This window comes from Acanthisitta chloris, unplaced genomic scaffold (genome assembly GCF_000695815.1).
Source record: "Acanthisitta chloris isolate BGI_N310 unplaced genomic scaffold, ASM69581v1 scaffold9770, whole genome shotgun sequence".
Classification (NCBI taxonomy): Eukaryota; Metazoa; Chordata; class Aves; order Passeriformes; family Acanthisittidae; genus Acanthisitta; species Acanthisitta chloris.
In genome coordinates, this window is record NW_008649895.1 from 56562 (window position 1) to 78669 (window position 22108).

Below are 22108 nucleotides of genomic sequence, written 5' to 3' on the forward strand. Positions count from 1 at the left end.
CCTATGGAGATTTGGTTGGTTTGGAGTTTTTTCTCTGATGTTTATTTGTTGGTGTTGGTTGTTTTTTTAAACCTTTGGTACATTCAGAGCTGCGTGAATGCAGTTTTGGACAGGAACAATTAAGTATGAAGGACATGAAACATCTTTCTATACACCTGGCAAAATGGAAATTCTTGTATGTTCAGAAAGCAGCTAGTTTTTGATTGCTCAAGGGTTTAGTACCTTCTCCTTGAAGGTACCCATATAGCTTTTGCTGCCCATCATTAATTCTGAAACCAACAGCTTTCCTTATTCAGTGCCGTACAGAAATGCCAAGGTTTTCAGCATTGCAAGCACCTTGCAAGTTGGGTTCATTAGGAAAGTCAGAGTTGAAGAGGCTCAGTACCCAGTGGGAAAGAAATGGAGATACAGAGGAATTAAGTGCAATGGCCAGGGCTGCATGGGAAATCAATCTACCCTGCAGATCAGGGCTGTACATCTCTAAACTGCACATCAGCAAGAGGGATTTGGATTGTGCTTTCAATGAAATGAATTAACTTCAAGTGAAGGAACATGTGTTAGTAAATCTGGCTCTCACCTAGGAGCACATGCTTCATCACCCCAAAGCTCATTTGTATGCACTCCACCCTCAGCCTCTGTCTCTCCTTCACTCATGCATGACTCTTCTTCTTCCATTGGCCTGAGCTGCAGGTTCACGAAAGGAGACTGGAAAGGTGTCCACCTGTAGTCCAGTCAGGTGGCATATATACATCCAGTAAGTCACCTTCCAGTGAGAATGATGAACCTTCCTTTGTGCTGTAGCTGCCATTTTGTCTCAGTTGAGTCATAAGCATCTCACTAGCCACCTTACTCGACTTTGAGTGTGTCCTCTGATTTTGCACCAACAATGCAGAAACTCAGCTCAAAGACGCATGGATACTATTCTGTTTAGGTTGCAAAGCCCTTCCTTCTCAGTCTGAACTCAGAGATCCCTTAGGTCTCCTCTCTGCAGACTGCCTCACCTGTGCAGGGTCTGGGAGTCTTGCTGCTGTGGCCACAGAACATCAGAGAGGTTTTTGGAAAGCAAGAGAGAGAAAGAGAATGCATTTTTCTGTTTCAGGACAAAAAAGGGTCAGACATTCCCCAGGTGAGCACAGAATTACATGAAGTTGTGTCTGCTTGACATGAAATGATCCTAAGATAGTTTTAGAGCAGTAATTCACCTTTTAGAGAGTAGCTTTTGAAAGATGTAATAGCTTCTCTTTGTCTTCTTGTCAATGGCTTTAGGCAATTCCTGTGTATGGGAGAGATCTCATTGTTTTTCAGTGCCATGTGGATATATGCATTAGTAGGTACTTTGTTCACACTGCCTGAAGTTTCTTTTTTAAATGTGGTGTTTCTGCATGAGGTGAAGGAGGAAGGGGAGGCAGAGTATGCAGTTTTCAGATGTTATCCCATGCATGATATTTTCAGTTTGTAATTTGCATGTAATGCATGTAATTTGGTACTTTTGGTAAGTTAGGTGTTTGGGATAGAACTCTAGAACTGAACAGCTTTTCTGTCTTGTGCTTGTATACTCGAAGCAACGGAGAAAAGAAAAAAGTACAGATTTTCACTAGGTGAAGAAATAACAATGCACGTGGTGTATAGTTGTGCTTTACCTCACCAGTGCCAGTCATTCCCACTATAGGCTACTGCAAGCCCATGTCTGCTGGAGAGGTATAGAAAGGCAGCATTTTGGGGCTAGTTTTGGTCTATATGAAATGGGCTCTGATGAACACCTGCTCCCAAATCCCACATTTCTTCTGTTATCTGGCTTTCAGTGAAACCCAAACCCATAGCTAGTGTTTCTTGTATTTAATTGGCAAAATAGACTGAAAGTGCATACATTGAATACTGGCTATATGCCATGAAAACTATGCATACTTTGCAAAGAAAAATTAATAGTAGAATTAACTCACTGAAGACTTTTTTCTTCCCCTGACCCAATGGAGCTACAAAACTCAGGCAGACAGTGACTATGGTGCCAGGAGATCAGTAATGCAGAGAAAATTCTTGTGCAAGATTTATACAATAGTCTTGAATATATGATGCCAAAAACGTGGGTAAAGGCACTCTTCACAAATATGTGTAAAGCCCTTGTATTGTGAAATATCTCTAAGAGCTGCAGATTATTCCCATCTGTAGTGATCAGTTCAGAGCAATTGCTTGCTGCTGTCTGAATCACATCAGCTGAGAAGTAACTGTTACTTTGAAACTCCATGGTGTTCTGCTTTTGGTGGAGCTGCTGCTTACAGAAAAAGCAGTAAGTGAGATTATGAAAATAATTACAGATAGCTACAAGTGCACTTGTTGCTTTATCTACCTTCATTATTCAATTTAAACATTACATTAGCCAGCAGGGTAGCAAAATGGTGGGGCTTTCTTTTTCAAAAATGTGGCAGACAGTATTGCTTTTTTGCCCCTTCCAAATTAATGTATTAGCTTTCCCAGCTCAAGGACATCCTCGGGAAGCTTGTATCACAGGTTTAAGTCTTTTAATAAGATAAAAGGACACAATAGTGGGTAGACTATCAGCAGGGATAAACTTAATATAGAGTTTACCTGTTGAGACTCACAAAGGCTGCAAAGTACACATTACTATATGGATGGTATTTGCTCATCCACATTTGTCACATCCTAGGTCTTGGTATGCCATAGCCTGTCACATCAGGCATCTCCTTTGGGCTAAGAATCCAGGCTCCTTTTAAGCCAGTGGAGAAGAAATGACTCTTCTACAAGGCAAATATCCCCATCCTAAAATTCATGTCAAGGATGGTGGCCAGCCCACTGACATCGAGTATGAGGACCCTTCCCTGCTGAGTGGATGGCAGTCTGTTGGCCAGCCTTGTGTCGACATTGGGTGCAAGGTCCTGTTTGAAATGGTCCTAGCTGAAAGCGTGTCAGACTACTCTTAAAACATGACCCCTTTTCCTGCCGCTAGAGAAGACATAAATTTATCCTCGCCTGAGAGGTTATAAATCATGCTTTGAGGGGCCAGGGGAAAGGAATGTGTTTATTAAGAGGAATTATTGCTCCATGTTTGTATTTCTTTAGCACTAAGAGGACCCAGTCACGATCAGGATCTGGGGAGATGTGACACAATGGGTGGGTGCAAGTGAGAAGCAGGAGAGAGCTTGAGTTTTGGAAGAGGTCACAGGAGGGTTTTTCCTGGCCTGCTAGAGGAGGGCACCCCATGCAAGCAAAGCAGCATGAAAGAAAGAGAAATAAGCTGACACACTGGTGATTAATGGCAAAGGAAGGAAGAGATGTGGCAGATGTTAACTGTACAGGGAGAACTTTGATGGAGTAAAAGGGAGGACTTAAATATCCCAGTTACTAACTTATGTCTCGTTGAAATATGATAGGTAAAGCCACTCTGAAAATGGTGCCAGCCAAGGTGGTCCATTTTCCTATGTGATGAGTGCTAAAAATTCATTGACTTGGAAGATGGTGGGAAATGCATGAAAATAAAATGTATCAGAGGCTACATCATACTACAACGCAAAATGTCTAAGTGATATTTGTTGGTAGAAAATCTGTTAAAATCATGTTTTCTAAGGATTCAATGTGCGCAGCAAATGGTGGAATGTCATGCATCATCTACTGTAAACACGCCCCTTGGGTACCTTTGTGTTAGAAAAGGCTTTGAATATCAGACAACTTCTGTGTAGGTGCTTGCAGCTTTCTAAGTCAACTCCAGTGGAATCAGTCACTAGCTAACAGCATTGTTTCACCTCCAGGTGGAAGCTGTCTTTCAGAAACAAAAGTATTAGGGTTTTTTGAGCACAGTAAGAGTATTTCTTCCTTCTGTATGTCTGGAGATGGCTAAACAAAAACATGCAGGAATCTTCACCATATTTACAGTTTGCAGATAATCACTTCAATTAGTTCTAGCTATTTAAAAATTATGAGCATATTCTCAAGAGTTTAAGCTTGCTCTGCTGTCAGTGTACAGAGAGAGTCACCACCATACAGGCTGTTTACCCCACCTGTTGTGAGGAAAATTTGAGATGTTTTCTGTGAGCAGTGGAAAGCACCTTACAACTAAATTTTTCCATTTTAGGCAGATTAAATCAAGTGAAATGCATAACGTGAATGACTTGCCAGAAGTCATATAGCCTGTCAGTGGCATGGTTCCTGAGCTGGATACTAACTGGTGTTTTGGCTTCAAGAATGCCTTCTATGTTTTGTCAGAATTAGAGAAAAACTTCTGCCTTCTCCAGGTACTCTCTAATGCAGCAGGAAGTAAGCTAAGAAATACTGCAGGCAGAGTGGTACTTCCATTACACAGAAATTTAGACACCTAAAGGTGTCTTGCAGCATTGGCGATCCAAAACTGTTAATACTTCATGCTCATCTCATGCAGATGAGTCCATCTGCAGGAGACACTAGGTTGGCTTCTGGATCAGATTCCTGTGGACACAAGGGTGGCAATTGTATATGCACAGGAACATACAATATTTCCAACCTTCCTGTCCTCTTCCTCCTACATAGTTGAACCAGAGTAGCCACAGCTCTCGTTTATGACCAAAGGAAGAGGCACTCAGTGTTCAGCCATTCACCCTTTTCTCTGGGAATAAGGAAGTGGCTGGACTGAGGGCTTGAAACGGCACAGGGCCACAGGTTAAGCTTCACTGAAAAACACCTACTTCAAGGCAGTGTCAGGAAGAAACCTCATCCAGGGCCTGATTTTATTTGCCACTATATCAGCAAACTATAATGACCCTCACACTCCAAAATCACTTAAATGCAATTAATGCAATATAAGTAACTGCACATAAATTGCATATTTTTAATGAAATACACATGAATGTTGCAGAAATGTAAGGTTACTTGATGGACAGGGCTAGGGAAACCCTCTCTTCCTCCCAGGCTGAGTGTGGGGCTGTGTATCTCTGAGGTAGGTATTTAAAACTTCACTCCTTGTGTCAGTGACCAAAATACAGAGTCCGGTAATTAATGCTTGTAGTAGAAGCAGACAGAGAGCTCAGACAGGACTTGCCAGATCCTCCTCGACCTTACTTCTTCCCTCACATACAAGTATACTTACCAGCCAGAAAGAAAAACTAAGCCTCTAATCCATATTGTCACTCTTGTCTTTTCCAGCCACTTCCACATCTACAACTGGGACAAGTCATCTCACAAAATGTGACATAAAGCAGAAAGCCTTCTGTGTAAATGGGGGAGAGTGTTACATGGTTAAAGACCTTCCGAACCCCCCCAGATACCTGTGCAGGTAAGAAATCCTATTTGCTTCTTTTGTTGGAGCCACCAGGTTGCACAATGTTTTTTCTCTAAAGGAGCACCTGAACAATTTCTTCTCCTGAACTTGCATTTCTTCATTTTTAACCATGTGGATATGAAAATAACATACCAAGAATGACCTCTCTGTTCTTTATATGAAGCATAGCAGAGGCTAACCAGGAAATCTTCCCATGTGATAATGAGACAGCAAACTCTTTTGATATTTACATGGCATGAAGTAACACAACTTCAGCCTTATGTTAGAAATAGTGAAACAGATACTGTAAACTAAATACACTGCATTTAGAAAAAATGGATAACTGCATTGGATAATTACCCCTTGTACAGAAGAAACTTGTTTTTATTGTCTGATGTAGTAACTGAACACTTCCTGATGAGACCAGATTCACAGCTGGTTGTGTTTAATTGCATTAAAAACCAATTAATGTCATGGCAATTGTCCTCACTATTTTGTGTGAGGATAGTGAATCAGGAAGTCATATGAGTTTAGTTTGAAGGGGTGCTTGTGCACCTTTCTGAGGTCCTGGCCTCTGCTGTACTGGGCTGTTGCAATAGTCCCTTTACATTGGAGAACATCCATAAAAAGCTACAGCACTGCAGTTCACCTCCTGCCTGGTAGCATTTACCCCTGGAGATGAACTAGTCATAGGGAGTGTTCCTCTCTAGCTTGAAACATAACTCAGCTTTTAAACCTTGGGAAAACCCTTGGAACCTAAGAGGACTGAGTGGAAAGGGTGCACTTTTATGAGGATATTGTTGTTTTTCAGAGAAAGTGGTCGTTAAAGACTGTTGCCTGGTGTAACTGCATAATTTTTCATTCTCTTAGGACTAAAAGTGAAACAACACTAATTGTAAACATAACTTTGGTGAGTGAGTTAGGTGAAGGTCTATGGTGCTTTTATTAAGCCAGGGAGATATTAGCTGCTTCTCTGCATTGTTAATTTTAAATGCAAAGCAAACCAAAACAAAATGTGGGGGGAAAAAAGCCCAAACCAAAAAAGAACAAACCCCATAATGTTCTGGGTTTTTTTGATTTGTTGTAAAAGGATGTTAGCTGCACTTCATGAGCTTTGTTTTGCCTTGATTTTTCAGATTGCTCTGCTGCTGAAAGTGATGAATGTTTCATTGATTTTAGGATCATTTTTAGCTAAAGTTAATATGGACAAGGTACTGGCTCTGGTGGGCTGGATTCTTTTTTGAGAGAGAGAGAACGATTTGTGTTAAATTTACATTGTAAACCAGCATTACAAGATGAACAGTTTGCTATTACTCTCCAGGGCGTTTATGAGAGCCTACCTGTGTGTTTCAACTTCCTATCGAAAAACTGTTTAGCAAACTCCGGGGTAGCAGAGCTGAGCATCTAGCAGACCTGCTAAAAATTAACATTGTCTTGGCAGTTTCAGAGGTATCCCATTTTGACTGGTATGGGGATTCTTTATTTTTTTTTAATTGAGAGATCTGTGTTTGTTCTTTGATGTTACAGATTGGTTAATTTTTGTAATAAAATGTCTCAGAGACACTTGAATGAAGTGGGCATTTATTTTTATTTTTTTTTGTATCCCCTATTGTAGACATGAAATAACCTTTAATTTTGGGGCTGCACTTAAGAGAAAAGGCAATTCCCAAATTTGCAGATATATCTCTTCCTGGGTGGTCCAAGACCTATTTGGAAAAAGCATCAGAGCTGTAGAATTAGAGAGGGTGAATCACATTCACAGTAAGGCAGTGGAGAAGGATTCTTATCCTGAGAAAAGTCAGGGCCACTGCTATTTTGCAGGACCATTTGCTATGCCCTCTAATACTTGCCAGAACCAAAACTTTATATTGTATAGTAAAACAGGATGCAGTACAGCTATGTAAGAAATAAAGGTGTGTGTACTCGAAAGTGGGTATACTGGGAAACTGAAGAGACAAAATACATTTTTCTTCTGTTTTGTTAAAAATACAGACGTCTACTTTTAATTCTAGCATTTCAGTGTTAATTAAAGTAAGTATCTAACCAGTACACATTGCCTGCATTGTTCTGAGAAAATAAATCTTCTCCCAGAACATGCCTGTGGAAACAGAATGCTTGAAATATGGTACTTGCTCTTCATATTTCTGCCTCAGTAGCAAGTTCACATTTTTCCATATGGTCCATCTGTTGAGAGCAAAAACAAAATTTCTAAAGCATGAGCCATATCATTCTAAATTGGTTTTATCCCTAACCCAAAAAACATGACTCAGATTCAAAACAACCATGGAATTTTCCAAGTGATATCTCTGGTTTTGTAAATCCCTTATTCTATTTTTTCTTTAAGGAGATCCTAAATTTGTTGTCTGTTAAAATCTAGGCGTGTATTTTAAAAAAGAAGCAAATACGTTTTATAAAATACATAATAGTGCCAGACTGGATCAGATCTTGCTCACATGGGTATTAGTGTGAACTTCGAGAAAATTCCCTACTTTCAAGAGGTAACCATGTGAAATACTTAAGAAGCATGTGAAGACTTAGTAATACATTGCATAGCTACATCTATGGTAGCATGTATGTTCCCTGCACGCATTTTAATTATGGCCCCAGACTGAACAAAACAGTCTCAAAATGAGACAGATGAAATAAGTTTTGAGACTGCTTAAGTAAACTAGTGTAAAAAATTTTCAGAAATTTTATAGAAACATGAGTCACATTTTGAAAACATCATAGACTTTGGAAGTCTGCATGTTACTGGCTTCCTATGAGCCTGAGATTTCTAAGCCATTCCTGTTCAGTTGGAAATGTGTCCCAAAGGTCACTGAAGACAAAAAAATCAGATAGCTTTTTCAATAAATACAAAATGTATACCAGAATTCCTAGCATTTCCTTCTTACTTGAAGAAAAATCTTTATGAGTACAATATCTGTGACGCTTTTAGAATGTTATTTTCAAGTATCATACCATGAAGGCCTTGCTGGTCTGACTAATTGATTTCTTGCTCGCAGAGATCATCTTTTCTAGGGCTTTTGTTGTTACTGAAGAAATGAATTTACATCTGAATGTCAATGGATGAAAATAATGCATCTCTCTAGCAGAATTATGCTGCTGCTTTTCTTAACAGAAAAAGAGTGAATTATGTACTTTTAATGATGTAGCCATTTTCTATATATGTCTTCATTTAAAGGCCTTGGAAGAATAGAACTGGGCATAAGGTTCTTCAGAACAGCAAAAAGAGAAAATTTGTTTCAATGATGCAAACACAAGTTCCAGAGATACTCAATCAAGAGGCAGGATAGAAATACTAGATCTGACTTTGGCAATGAAATGGACTACTAAATATGGAAGTACAGTGCTTCCCATGAAAAAAATCCACACCATTCTCCCACAATGCATCAGTGCACTTGTTGATAGGCAGCGAATGAACTGGAAATGTCAGCTCCTGATCCCTTCAGCCGTTCCTCTCCTGCTGTAAAACAGCTTGATGATGTGTGTTCGGTGTTCTGAGAAGTATCTACTGAACACGTGCAAAACCCACTCTTTGCAACTGCTGTATGTAAAGGAAAAAAGCAATTCTAGTATATGTGGTCTGATACTGTGTTTTCACCTGGGTAATACAATAACTAAATAATCTGAGTCACAAAAGAAAATTGTACATGGGAAATTATTTAGAAAAGAAAGATGCAACAAGAAATAATGTCTGAAAAATCTGAGTATGTGTTCTGAAAAGGACACCATTGCAAACTGTAAAAGAACAGTCTACAGGAAACAACCTTCCAAACAGCACTGAATAAAGTGCTGCACTGCACATCTGAGCAGTAAAATGCCTTTAGTATTCACACATCATCATACGCAGACAGGCTCATCTCAGCTTTCCTCTCAGGTGGCCCATCCTGGGCCCATTCTCAGAGACAGGTGCTGCAGCCCCTTTACTGACAATGGTTTCATAGCGAGTATAAACACACCTGAACTGTTTTCAGCACCATCTCAACAGGGATGACCCTGCTTGGTCTGGAAATTATTTCAGCATTGTCTACACCAGTGCTCAAGTTGTTTTCATCACCTCCACAGCTGCACCAACATCTGAAAACAAGCACAGACATAGCAAGCAACCACCAGTGGCCAGTGGCAGGAGCAGAGCCTGAGGCTTTTAATCAGCAGCATGTTCCTTGGGATTGTGTAGGGTTGTGCCTGACAAACAAGATGTAGAGTTCCCGATGAATTGAAAGCCATGCATGTGTGATTGCCAGCTTTCTAGGGACAGTTATTTAACAAGATAACCATTGTGCAAATTATTTTTACTCTCATTCAGTAGCACAGATCAAAATACTTTCTATCAAAGGCATTTTGCCTTCTATCAAAGATGGAAAAATTCCTCTGTCATGTCCAGCAATATCACTTTTTCATGACAGTTATTTTTGTTGCATTTTTCTCATCTGAATTTATCTGTGGAGACTGGGATCTCTCCATACTGGGTACTTATCGAAAGATGTGACCTTGACTCTGAGGAACAGAAAGTACCATCCTTAATAAACAAATATGTCATTACAGCAAATCAACTCCAAAGAATAATCTGCAGATACTCAAAATATACCTTTATTATACAAAAAGCATCCCTGCATGGTTTATTTGAACAAGATACTAGTGTTTATGCCTAATACTGATCCTCTGCCAAAGTGATTTACTGAAAGTCCCACTTGCGCAAGGGCAGCATCCATGTCTCCTAAGGCTAGAGTCATTTGTGGAAGACCAGAATTTAAAATATTGGGACAGCTTTCAATGCACATGAAACACAGATGGATAGAAGAGATGAAGGATTGATCTAAACAACATGCATTTGCAAATAGAAGGCTCTTCAGCCCCAGCAAGTAAATGATGAAGCAGTTTGAATAGAAGGCTAGCACCATATCGTCAGGAGGAGAAAAAGAGAGAGGAATTCTTGCACCATGGCAAACTCAAGGACAGCATCACAAAAGCAGGCAACACAAGTGAGATGTGTGTATTCAAGGAAGCAGATAGCAGGTAATTTCAAGTCACATGAGGAGTAAGACAGTGGATAGAAGAAGGAGGAAGAAAAAAGATTGAAATCTGTAGATATTTAGAGTGGTGGACAGTCATTCGTGCTTAGGTCTGCAGCACAGGAGCCTGCATTGCTGTGGTGATATTTTGAATGCCTGAGCTCTGCCCCAAAATGAAGAATAAAGGTGAAGGAAGAATTGACAGACAGCAACAGAAAAGACAGACAAAACACAGAAGAGAAATTCCTTCACTATGACCAAGGGGAAAGCTGCACTGGAGTTTTCTGCAGAGGAGCTTATGAACTGAAAGGACAGACAGCTATGGGCTTCAGATTTTCTGAGCACTTCTGCCCTATCATCTTACTTATTTACTGGACTGACTATTTTTCCATTTGTCAGCCATGTTGAATATACTTCCCTTTGGGTTTGAGTTTGTGTTCTCACTTTTCGGACGTTTTTGGCTTTTCTGTGATTGCTGTATTAACTATTCATCCTCAAAGGAAATTACTGGAAGACACTTCATGTCATTACAGAAATAGGGAAGTCATGGTATTTTCATAGATTTTATGCGCCTGGTGAAAGAACAGTGTAAATTGCTGTTATACACTGCATTGCAAATTTTAAAAAGAATTCAATCTGGTGCCTTCATGAGTTGGAGTAAGCAATGAGCTGGTACACTTTTTTGCTAGCCATTATTCTTTCTTTTTCAAAGCAGACAAGCAAAAAGACTTTCTATGTTTTTTTCTCTGGTGGATTTTTGCTATACATTTTACAAAGTGTCATCTTTTGGAAAGGTTACACTTTCTTGCCTCTTTTCTGATCATTTTTCACTAACACCTAACCAGGAGGTCACTTAATGCACTCCCACTCCATAGACCAGCAGATGTCATTCTGTTAGAGCAGTGGTTTTAGTGTACTATTGCTTATCACATTTTTGCCCTTTAGGTGCCAACCTGGATTCACTGGAGCAAGATGTACTGAAACTCTGCCCATGAAAATCCAAAACCAAGAAAGTATGTTAAAATAATCTGAACTTTGCTTTCTTCCCCAACTACAGCAACAAAATCAATAGTACTTGGTGTTTTCACAGTTCAGCTGGAACCGGCCTCTTTACTCACTAATTTATGACCTGATTCTCTAAAGTAAAATCTGTACACCATGGCATTATTGACCTCCAAAATATTTCTCATTTGTGTGAACTTTGATCTTTCCATCCGTTCGCAGATGCATTTGTTTTGCACACACTGGCAGTTTTCTTGTTTGGGAGACTGCTGTAAAGTGCAACCCTAAAAGAGCAAACTCATGGAGATGACTGATGTACAGATCTTGTGTCCTTGCTGCATTGTGGAAAGTGCATCCTAAAAGCAATTTGGGATTCTGGAATGGTGAATTTCTGCCTCACATGTTGAAACACACTTTGATCTGGATTGGTTTGGTATTGGCTCGTTTCTCAGGGGGGTATATCTTTACATTTCTACAGAGCAAATGAGTTGCTCTCAACATCTTGAGCCATTTTGAAACGCTAAACCGAGATTCAGTTTCTGAAAGTGAACTCACCAAGTCGTATCAGTTCACACTGAAGGAGCTTCTTTCTTAGCATATATTCAACTCTTCTCTTTTCTCTGTTTTTTTCTCTACCATTTTTTTTGTTTGTTTTTCCTCTCAGGTGCCCAAATGAATTTACTGGTGATCGCTGCCAAAACTACGTAATGGCCAGCTTCTACAGTACGTCCACTACTTTTCTGTCTGTGCCGCAGTAGAAGCATGCTCAGTCGGTGCTGCTTTCTTGTCACTGCATCTTTCCTCCAGTTTTTTTTTAATCCGTAACTAGATTTGTTGCCTAAGGCCTAATATTGATTGTCTCTGCCTGTTGCATGAAAATTATAACAAAAAGCAATTGCAATACTCTCCTGGATTGTTTGGCATTGAGGTTATGGAGAAATGCAAGACTTAGGAACATTGTGAAATTAACACTGAATGTGTGATAATGACTCCCCATGGACATCAAGCAGTAAAAGTACAAAAATGACATTTTGAAAGTCCCTCATTTTATCTGCCACAAAAAGTTTATGAGTCATGATACAAGGCAGCACTCTGGCAACAAGGGGACAGGTAGCTAGCTAATCCTCTACACATATATGAGATTTGCATTTCGAACTGTGGGTTAAAGGTAGTTGAGGTGCTTACATGGTTTCTAATAAGTATGTGCCAAATAGGACCAAAGTGTTCTTCCTCCTCATTGTTCGGGTTTCAGTGAAAAGAGCACAGAAAGAGAAAGGAAAGGAGGAGAGATGGCTTAAACAATGGGGTCTGACATATTTTGGGTATATTGTGGGTAATAGGTGCAAGAGGTGAAATATTTCAGAGCCAAATTAATTGGCCAAATAAATGAACCAGACACACACACACACACACAGAGGACTTTGTGTCAGACCTGGTAGAATCAGCACTGCAGTCATATCTCATAAGCTTTCCCATGGAGGAGTTAATTACTATTACTTGTCAGGGAGGAAACAGAAAATACACTGAATATTTATTTTCTCACACTGGCCATAGCCAAGTCAAAGGTAACATATAAGAAAATTGCTTAGACCTTACATTTTAATGCATGTGTACTATTCATAATTAATTGTCACTGGCATCAGAATGTACTGTGATCTAAGAGCCGTATTATAGGAACCAGTTTTTTTTGATGGATTACTTGCCAGCACAGAAAGACTATAGGCTAGCGTAATTTAATTTCCATTAGTATATAGGACAAAAAGCTGTAAGCATGTGCTGGACATTTTGGAGCCTGAAGAGATGCATAGGTTTTCTCTTGTACTGATGGATGAAAAATGTCCATACATAATTCATACTGCCTATCATAGAAGCTACCCATGTGAATCCCAGGGGTGCTGACTGGAGACCAGACCTTCCAGCACTCAAGTGTGTATTTTATGCCCTGTTTTAAAAGCTTTATTAGTGTGAGTTATTTTTAAAATGCCTCTGGTAACTATGGCTATGAAAAATTTTATGCTGTTACAGTATTTGTTTATCAAATGTATGATTTAAGTGGCCTTTTCTTTATATTGTGGTGCAGAGTGCAGTTATGGTTTTCTGATTGTAGAAGAATAATTTAAAATGAGGTGATATAAAAATATGAGATTGATTCTTTGCTGCTGAATTGACACTGAAAATGATGGAAGCATTGTATGTTGATTACAAATTCATTTTCCTACCTGGGGTGGGGGGAGATGGGGGAGAGGGGCAGTTTTAGGTGAGTTTTCCTTCATTAGTATTTCAGTTTCCTAACTCTGGTTGGGATTGTTAAAGGCATCAGATTTCTGAAATTGCCTCCATGGAAAAGGCATAGATGCCCTTGCCTTGCTGCAAGAGTGATGCTCAGTTACAAGAACTTATCCTAGTCCAGCCCTTCATCTCCTTGAAATGCACTGAGAGGAGAGCACACCACTACTTACCTTAAGCTACTCTGAGAGCCCTGGTCAATGGCTATGAGACTCTGGCACTTCTGCCCATCCTGCATCTGCACTACAACATCTGGTTTCCTATACTACTAAATATTTTGAAATGACACTTTTGGAAAGGGTCCATTTAGGATACCTTTATAGTCAGCCAAAAAAAAATTTAGGAAGAAGCATTTACATGACTTTTAATCATTACACCCAAAGCAGAGAGGAGCATACTATTTAAAAGGGGGCTTAGAATGAGAGTTCTCTTCAGGCAAATGTTACATCTGGGACTTAAAGCCAAGCTCATATTTTGCACCAAGTGTTGTGGATGATTAACTTATCTCTGTAGATGCAGCTTTTGCAATGTACTGAGTAAATCAGGATGCTAAACAGCATAAGTGCCAGCAGGAAACAGAAGTGTATATGTGAACTATACAGTGAGATCTAATTTTACTTGCTTTCAGAAGGGTCTTTCTTCATTTGGAAAGAAAGAGTCAGTGGGAGCCAAGTGTGCTTACTGAAGAGCTGTTACTAGCTTGACTGTTGCAGAAAAGTTAGCTTAAAATATCTGCCCTTGGAATTGGTATTTGAGAGCCCTAAAATTACAAGTTTTGCTGAGGGCCTTTTGCAAGATCAGAACAAGGCTACCACCGAGCATTCTGGAAATTCCCTGTCCCAACGGAGTGCAAGGCTAACTAGTTTATCTTGGCAGTGATTTGGTTAGCCCTGGACAATTTGGTTATCATGGTGCACTAGAATTAGATTGAAAAAGGACATGGAAAATTGGTGGATCTCCATTTCAAGCAATGTTCCTCCATAGAAATGTCTTTCCATCAGTGAGTGTGAGCATAACTGGGATGGATGTGAGGGAGACTACTGGAAAGCACAAGTTCAGACTGACTGTCCTTTGGCTTCCAGCCTTGCACACATACCAAACTGTAGGACAACCTGTGGTTGCTGAGGTGTGATGGCTATTAGACTCCCCACTGCCACAGTTACCTTCAGCATTGCAGATACCAATTTTTCCCCTTCAACTGGTGCATACTGACACTGCAGACCAAGGGAAACTAAAGAACTAACTGTGCTAGTGTTTTGCTCATGTCTGGAGCCTAGCTGGCAGACCTTGTAATGTCCTTTCCTTGCGCACAGCAGCAACAGCTGCTACTAGATGTTTCCCCCAATACTCTGGCTCTTTGCTGTGAGCATTTTGTCTTTGAGGATCATGGTCCACCATTGGCCTGTAAGACTGCAGAAGCCAGTCCACACAGTGTTGCAAAAATACATCTTTTCCAAAAGGATATATTTTTTGTATCTCAGTGTTCACACATTCACTCCCTTGAAGTCAAGGAATCAAGGCAAATGGAGGAAAAGTAATGAATTAATAATTAAAGTTTTGCCTAATTGTTATGTTGTTATGCATGAGAACTCTTACAGCAACACTATGCGGAATGATTCTTAGGAGAAGAAACAGTGGCAGAACTGTGAATTAATGGAAGGGTGAGGAAACTTCTCTAGAGGTAAACTCTTTGTTTACCTTGTTTACCTGTAATCACAGGTAAACTCTTTATCCTCCCAAATACCCCAGATGGACCAAGTACCCTATCCAAAGGGCCAATGAACTTGTTTACTTAATTAGTTAACATCTGTATATGTATCATGAATTTAGAACAGCTTGTGGAGGGCCACGTTGTGGGCCTTCTTAGGCATGAATTAAATGTAGTCCATGCCTTTCTTCAGCAGGGGCACCAATTTAAACTGTGTCCATTTCAGCTTTGCCATGCTTGATGAGCAAGAGGGGCAGAGGGAAAGTTCTGTTTAGATGGCAGCCCTGCCTCATACTGTCAAGATGAAGCTGGCTGAGGAATTAAAGGGGGCGAGAGTTGAGCAGAGTCCTGCTATTCTAGAAGGATGACCAAAACTGCTGTTACTCTGTGACAGCCTTGATCTTTTGGTCTTTTCATATAAACTGCATACCTTCAAAAGTCTGTTTTTACATATTCTACTACCTCAGTATTTCTCAGTTTCTATACATTTCTCAAGTGGTCACATCTGTATGAGGCTACTAGACAATCCTAACTGAAATTTTTATTTTCTAAAGCCTTTCCACACCATAAATTGTACAATATATGCGCTGAGACCAAGACTCCTAAATGATACAAACAAATTCAAAAATGTCACTTTCATTCTTCTCAAGGTTAAAAAAGACAGTTTTTCAGCATAAACCACCCAGTTAATGCTCATTAAATGCTAAAAATGCTATGATAGAATAGTTTAATTAGAAAAGGACAAATTTTCCATGCTTCTGAGTCTCCAAGCAGTTGTAGGATAGCACTTTTATCGGAGCCATAGAACTTAACATCCTAAGTTCAAAACTGATTTTGCAGCTTGAATACCATTGAAATGAACCAAGATTTCAAATACAAAGTGGATCCTAAACCTTACAAAGAGACAGTATCCCAGCCCCTCACACATGTAGGGGTTCTGCTCTGTGATAGTTCAGGGGGATTTTAGTTTGTTTTCAATTCAAATGATATGAAAAATAATACCTTTTTTTTAGAATTTCTCATTACTCACAGTACACATTTAATAAGACAATTAAACAATGACTTAAGAAACATGGCACCTTGATGATTCAGAGTTGAAATTGGTCTCCCTGGACCTCTCTCCGTTGCAGTTGATCCAAATGGGTCCTTCCTTTGTCAAGTACAAGGTCTCCACAAAAACCTGAGGAAGTGCTCATCCCTCACTGGGCAGCACCATGTCTCCAGGCTACCCACACACCTAAATCTATACAGTAGCCATCCCAACATGTTGGGTGCCCAGCAACTGTGGCACACAACTCATGAACAGAGCATGCTGTTGGGAGGGTCTGTTCTGTATTTCCAGGCACCATCCTCTTGTTCTGTAGACCCTGCAACTCAGCATGCTACAATATATCCAGTGAGTTGTAGTTTTAAGTCACTTTGGGGAAAAAAATTTGCTTCCTAAGTATTTTTTCCTCCAATAATGTCATGTCCCCTCAGTCACATCCAGAATGAAAACTGAGTTGTTAGAAATAGTTAATTGTATTTCTTCTTAGACCACCTAGACATATATTCAACAGAAATCACACTGCGTGTAAAAAGTATGCAACAATATTAAGTTAAATAGGAAAAGATCAGAAATAGTTACCTGTTTATAAAATGAGGAGTGTTGAGATACTCTGCTTTCTTTTGATCAGGTTGTCACAAATGAGAATTTTAAGGTCTCTTAAAGAATCACAGGCAAAGGTATTGGCAAAAGCAGGTTTAATATAACAAAGAAAGCCTGACAAAGTTCATTGGCATTTACTGCTTACTGGGTTAAAGCTCTCAGATAAAAAATAAACAAAAGTCTAAAATCAATAAATCTTCAACCAAAATAAACCCAAAAATTATCTACATAAAGGCTGGGTGAGGGGAAGAAAAGGATAAGGGTAGCAAAGGGTATGGATAAAGTGGAGTAAGAAAGACCTTCCTGTGGAGTCACAAGGTTCAGAGTAGACCCCCTTGCCAAACTTGACCAACAATTTATGCCTTAAGCTTTAACAGCACTTAACAGCACTTACTTGATAAGTTAAACAATTTAACAAAGGATCATACAAAATTTACTGTAGCACAACAGTAGCTCACAGGCCTAACTGACTTATAAGTCTTATGTACTTAAGAATCTAGAAGAGGAACATTCATAGTACATTTGCTATAGCATATTCACACACATGCACAGACTTAAAGGAGTCTCTACAAGGTATACAGCGAAAAATTCCCCTCAAATTCAGAGAAATACTCACGTCGGATGCCTTTGCATCTTCTCAATGGGCAAAGGGTTGAGCCTCACAGAGTGGAGATATCAGCCCAGGATCCATTGCTGTTGTTCAGTGGTCCACCAAGTATAGTAAACTTGAGAGTTTGCTAGGTCTGAGTGGTGTCCCATTCAAAGGGAGATTGCTGATAAAACCTGCTGTGGTCCAGGAAACCTCAAGGGGTCTCACTTTTATAGGGTCACAAGAGAGTTAGTTGGCCTTAGTCATAGTAATTTTCCATCCTGGCCACAAGTCAGGTTGGTAACTTTCTTCAGGAGTTTGATAATGGAAATATTATTCCTCTTGAGTTGTTATTAAGGGAAAAGTAGTTTCCAAGGCTGTTCATTAAAAAACAGGAGCTTGTTAGACAGCACTAGTTCTTGGGAACAAACAGGGTTTCTGATAAGCTCAAGAGGAGCTTAGCCCAGGTGCTGTTTGTCACAGCTGAGCCTAACCAGCATTTCTCAGATCACAGTATGGCCGTGTGGGGGTGGGAGGGGATGCACCACCACATAGGCCTAGGGAATGTACCTGGGAATACCAAAGATAAATAAGAGCTACATAACATCTAGGTTTGAATAAGCAATGCATGTTTCTTCAGCATGTTTTCTTGTTAGGTCTTTCAGCCAGAATATATTCCCATTTTAAGTGCCAACTTCCTATTGAATTATTTGAAATAGAAACTGCATGATATGAATGACTTTCCCTAAAATTAAATTGCCTCTAATCTAGGTGTCTTGCCTATAAGCAAACATAAATACAGCAATATATATGCATGGGCATGTCATTCAGTTTACTGAAGATTTAACCAAGCTTTCTGTGCAACTAACGTGTATCATTAGCAGAGTTCAGGTAGGCATGTAATATTGGCTCTTTAGGAAGAGACCTGGATGGATTCCAACTTACTTAACCCTTAAAATATTACTAATTGGCAACAAAGAATTGGCATTCCCCATGTGTGCAAACTACAGTAAAAAATCAATTTGATGAGCAAATTAGGATTGGATTTAAATTTCACAGCACACAAGCAAAATAACAAAGAGATACCATGGCTATGGTGTTGGGCCCATGGGAAGGGTCTCCTAGGGTACCTGCTGGGGGGAAACCTGTGTCCCTCCTCACCCCCAGCTGCTGGGGCCTGGGGGTGCTGATTTAGGCATGTGATCTGTGTAAAGGGCATTAGCCTCTGCATCCATCCAACTGGCCAACACATTGTTCTGCCAAGGCAGCACAGTCCAAGAATAGGAAAAAAAGGGTTTTCTCCTCATTTTTCAGAAGCCAGAGCCCTGTTGCAGTCAATTTGCAAAGCAGGGAAGGACTCCCACTGCTGAGCAAACACTGCCAGTCACCTCCAGGTCACAACCAGCAAGAGTAAGGATATACATTCTGGGGACAGGAGCATGGCCAGAAGGGAGAGCAATGCACAACCCATTTGCAGGGTGATGCTTCCCTTTGTAAAGCATCCCTTTGCTCTCATGGTCCCATCTGAAACCTACTGGCCTTTGCACATGGCATCCTTGTGCCATAGCCCCATTCATCTCAGTAAGATCTTTAAGAGTTAATGGTTCCTGCTGCATTCATTGCACTGTAGCTGCTCAGATCCCCCACACATACATATTTTTGTGTATAAGCCTTGCAGAAGGTCTTGTCATGTATATTAGAATGGTGCACTTGAGCACTGCCCATGCAACCACATGCCCCTTTGTCCTGTTTCATGTCCAGACACAGAATAGCCATAATTCTCATATGTGATTTATTTTTGAGTACAGTGTATTGCTCTTTTCTGAAACTTTTTCCTTTTTCTTTCTTTTTTTGACAACTTTCTGCATTGGCAGAGCATCTTGGGATTGAATTTATGGGTATGGACCAATCATTCCTTTTAGCCTGCAGATTCTAGACCCTGAGAGATAAACCCCTTTTTATTTTTTTTCTCCACCTCCCCTTTTCAATTTCTAACCAATTTCTTCATGCTTTAGAAGGGATCATACAGCTATAACAACAACCCTTGTCAAAGTGTTAGCGGAGATCAGTTCACTAAAATGGTAATAGTGATAGGATATTCCAGATCTAAGGGCATGTGGGAATTACTGAAGTAATCATAATGTAGTGTACATTCCTTTTTCTGCTGTATAACTTTGACATTTGGTTTTGCTGAGTTCTTCTAGGGTTGCCAGATTTTGGAAGCACTGTAAGCATTAGGCAAAATGACAAACTAGTATATTGAAAAAATATAAACTGTTATGGCCACTTAAAACTGTGAAAATTACCAGTTTTCACCTCTGGTTTCCAAGTGAAGTTTTATGTGTAAACCCACATCTAGGTATGTAAATCAGTTCGTACAGATATGTGTAAATGATATGCATATATGCATTCCTTTCCAGGTCTGTAAATTAGAAGTGGACTGAAGATTATTTAGGAATTTAAGGAGAGGTCTACAGCTAAAATTCAGATCCTCAAGTCAGCCAATATATTCACTATTTCTAATACTAAACTCATAGTGCACCCAGCCAAGGACATTGGCAGTTGGTACTATTTTTACACTTCAGCTTTAAATATAATAGAAATAGATCTTGTAAGTTCTCTTCATTAATAAACTGTACTTATCTGACTAACGACTTGTATTCAGGGGTACAAACAATGCATCTTTTGAATAGGCTAACTTGAAATTCAGGTCAGTTTTAGTTTGGAATCTCTTATAATTGTCAGCAAATGAGAAAAACCAGATGGTGATACTTTTCATGGTTTTAGTTCATGTTCTTATTAAAAATGCCCCCACAAATGTCATTAGCTTAAGCTGTGAACTGTGGAAAACCCATTACAAGTCCAAATTTAAGAAACCACTCACAACCCAGCTTACTTTTGTTATTACTATTATCACAAGGTAATATTAATTCTCACTCGTAAGATTGTAGTAGGAGATAAATGGCTGCATTAACATATGAGGAGTTAAATTAAAATCCTTTGAAAAACTGACTTGCAAATTTTGCTTTATACATGAAATTACATCAGTGGAACCACCTCCTGGAATTAAATTCTTTTTAAAATCCCCAGAGACCTGTAAGAAGAAAAAACTTTACACCAGCAAATTTTAGACCATATATGTCATTAATTATGTATAAATTAAAGTGATGTGAAATTAATTGCATAATGTGCATGTTTGAAAGGCTGCACATAGAAGGATTTAATATCTTGATATAAGTCTTATGTTGATTTGATTTGATTTTACTAGCACCCTGTAGGAGAAAAAAATGTATTCAAATAATTTTTAATACTTAACAGGCTAAAACCTTTTCTAAATTCTCACTGTACATACAATTCTTCATGGACTTTCCCACAAGGATGCTATTAATTTTTTTTAAGCTAGTTTTATCAGCACTAAAAAGCACAGCACATGTTATTTAGCTGGGCATCATTAACTGACTCTGTAAATGTTAACACTGGTCAGAGAGCAAGTCAGTTTTGGGGCGAGATGTGGTATAACCACAAGTTCTCCCTGGAGTTCCATCCCTGCTTCACAAAACTCTCCTAGCATTAAACAGGGAGTCCAAGGCTTGACTTAAAGGCACCATGCCATCTGCCCTATCTTCACCTGGATCCTTGTCCCATCCCAGCCACCAGCATCCCCTGTCACTCACACTGGCCCCCACACGACACCAGGGCATCCCCCAGTTGTCCGCTGTCATCCAGGAGCATGAACAGGTTTACATGAAAGTTTGCTAGTTTGCTGGGCATGACATGTCTGGAGTCATGTGCCTTCTCAGGAAGGCATTCCCCACAGAGTTTAAGGGAGGTCATGGCAGCACTGCCTTTCACATGTACGATGTCAAGTTGTATTGTCCTTAGGGCCTTGTTTCAAAGGGCACAGGAGGGAAATAAGGCAATGAAAGCAAACCCAGGGTTTACTTCTCCATGCCCCTCAAGACCTACAGTCCCAGCAGACATGCTGGTGCAAGGAGTGTTGCCCAGGGCTGCACCCATAGCCCTGCTCCCATGTTGCATACTCCATCCCTTTCAGTGGGTGAGTGCCCAGAAGTGTCCAATGCACAGGCAACAAGCCTCAACCCACTGGCAACCTCAGCAAGACCATCACCATCCAGGCTCATTTGTAACAGCCACAGCCTGGCCTCCTGGATCCTGTGCAACTTTTCCCTGAGTATAAACAAGCAAGCTTAGTTTCCACTATTAATTAATCTTGTTTCTCCTCTCCCTTCTCCTCCAAGAAAAATGGGTTGATGTGTCATTATTCATTTTGCTTTCACAGGCTAACAGCTGACAGCATGACCAAAAAAAAAATAATTAAAAGGATTTAAAATTAGCCCCTAAATCACTTAGCACAATTCTCCTGTTTCCTGTGGCATCCTTGTAATACACCATTTCCATGGCTAACTAATAAGCGCTTTCAGAGGGGCAAAAATGGGAAGGGGATCAAATGCCACTAACTAGCCTAGACGAGGAGTTATGCTGTATGAGAAATCCCTTCACACTCTGCTTCAACTTTTTTTTTGTCCCCAAGCATTTCTTCTCTGTGTTTTTTCCAGTATCAAGCATGCTGTGCCAGGCCTGCAGTTGACTTCTCAAT

General features: G+C 39.9%; 1 protein-coding gene across 1 annotated transcript in view; it reads left to right on the plus strand.

Annotated features, from left to right (window-relative positions):
- Positions 1 to 5111: 5111 nt before the first annotated feature.
- Positions 5112 to 22108, plus strand: part of LOC103803960 (pro-neuregulin-1, membrane-bound isoform-like) — a gene marked incomplete at its 5' end in the record, with an annotated part of 28537 nt that continues 11540 nt past the window's right edge. Inside the window, 3 exon segments of the mRNA XM_009076579.1 lie at positions 5112 to 5257; positions 11924 to 11982; positions 19365 to 19388. Coding sequence (XP_009074827.1) covers positions 5112 to 5257; positions 11924 to 11982; positions 19365 to 19388 — 229 coding nt within the window.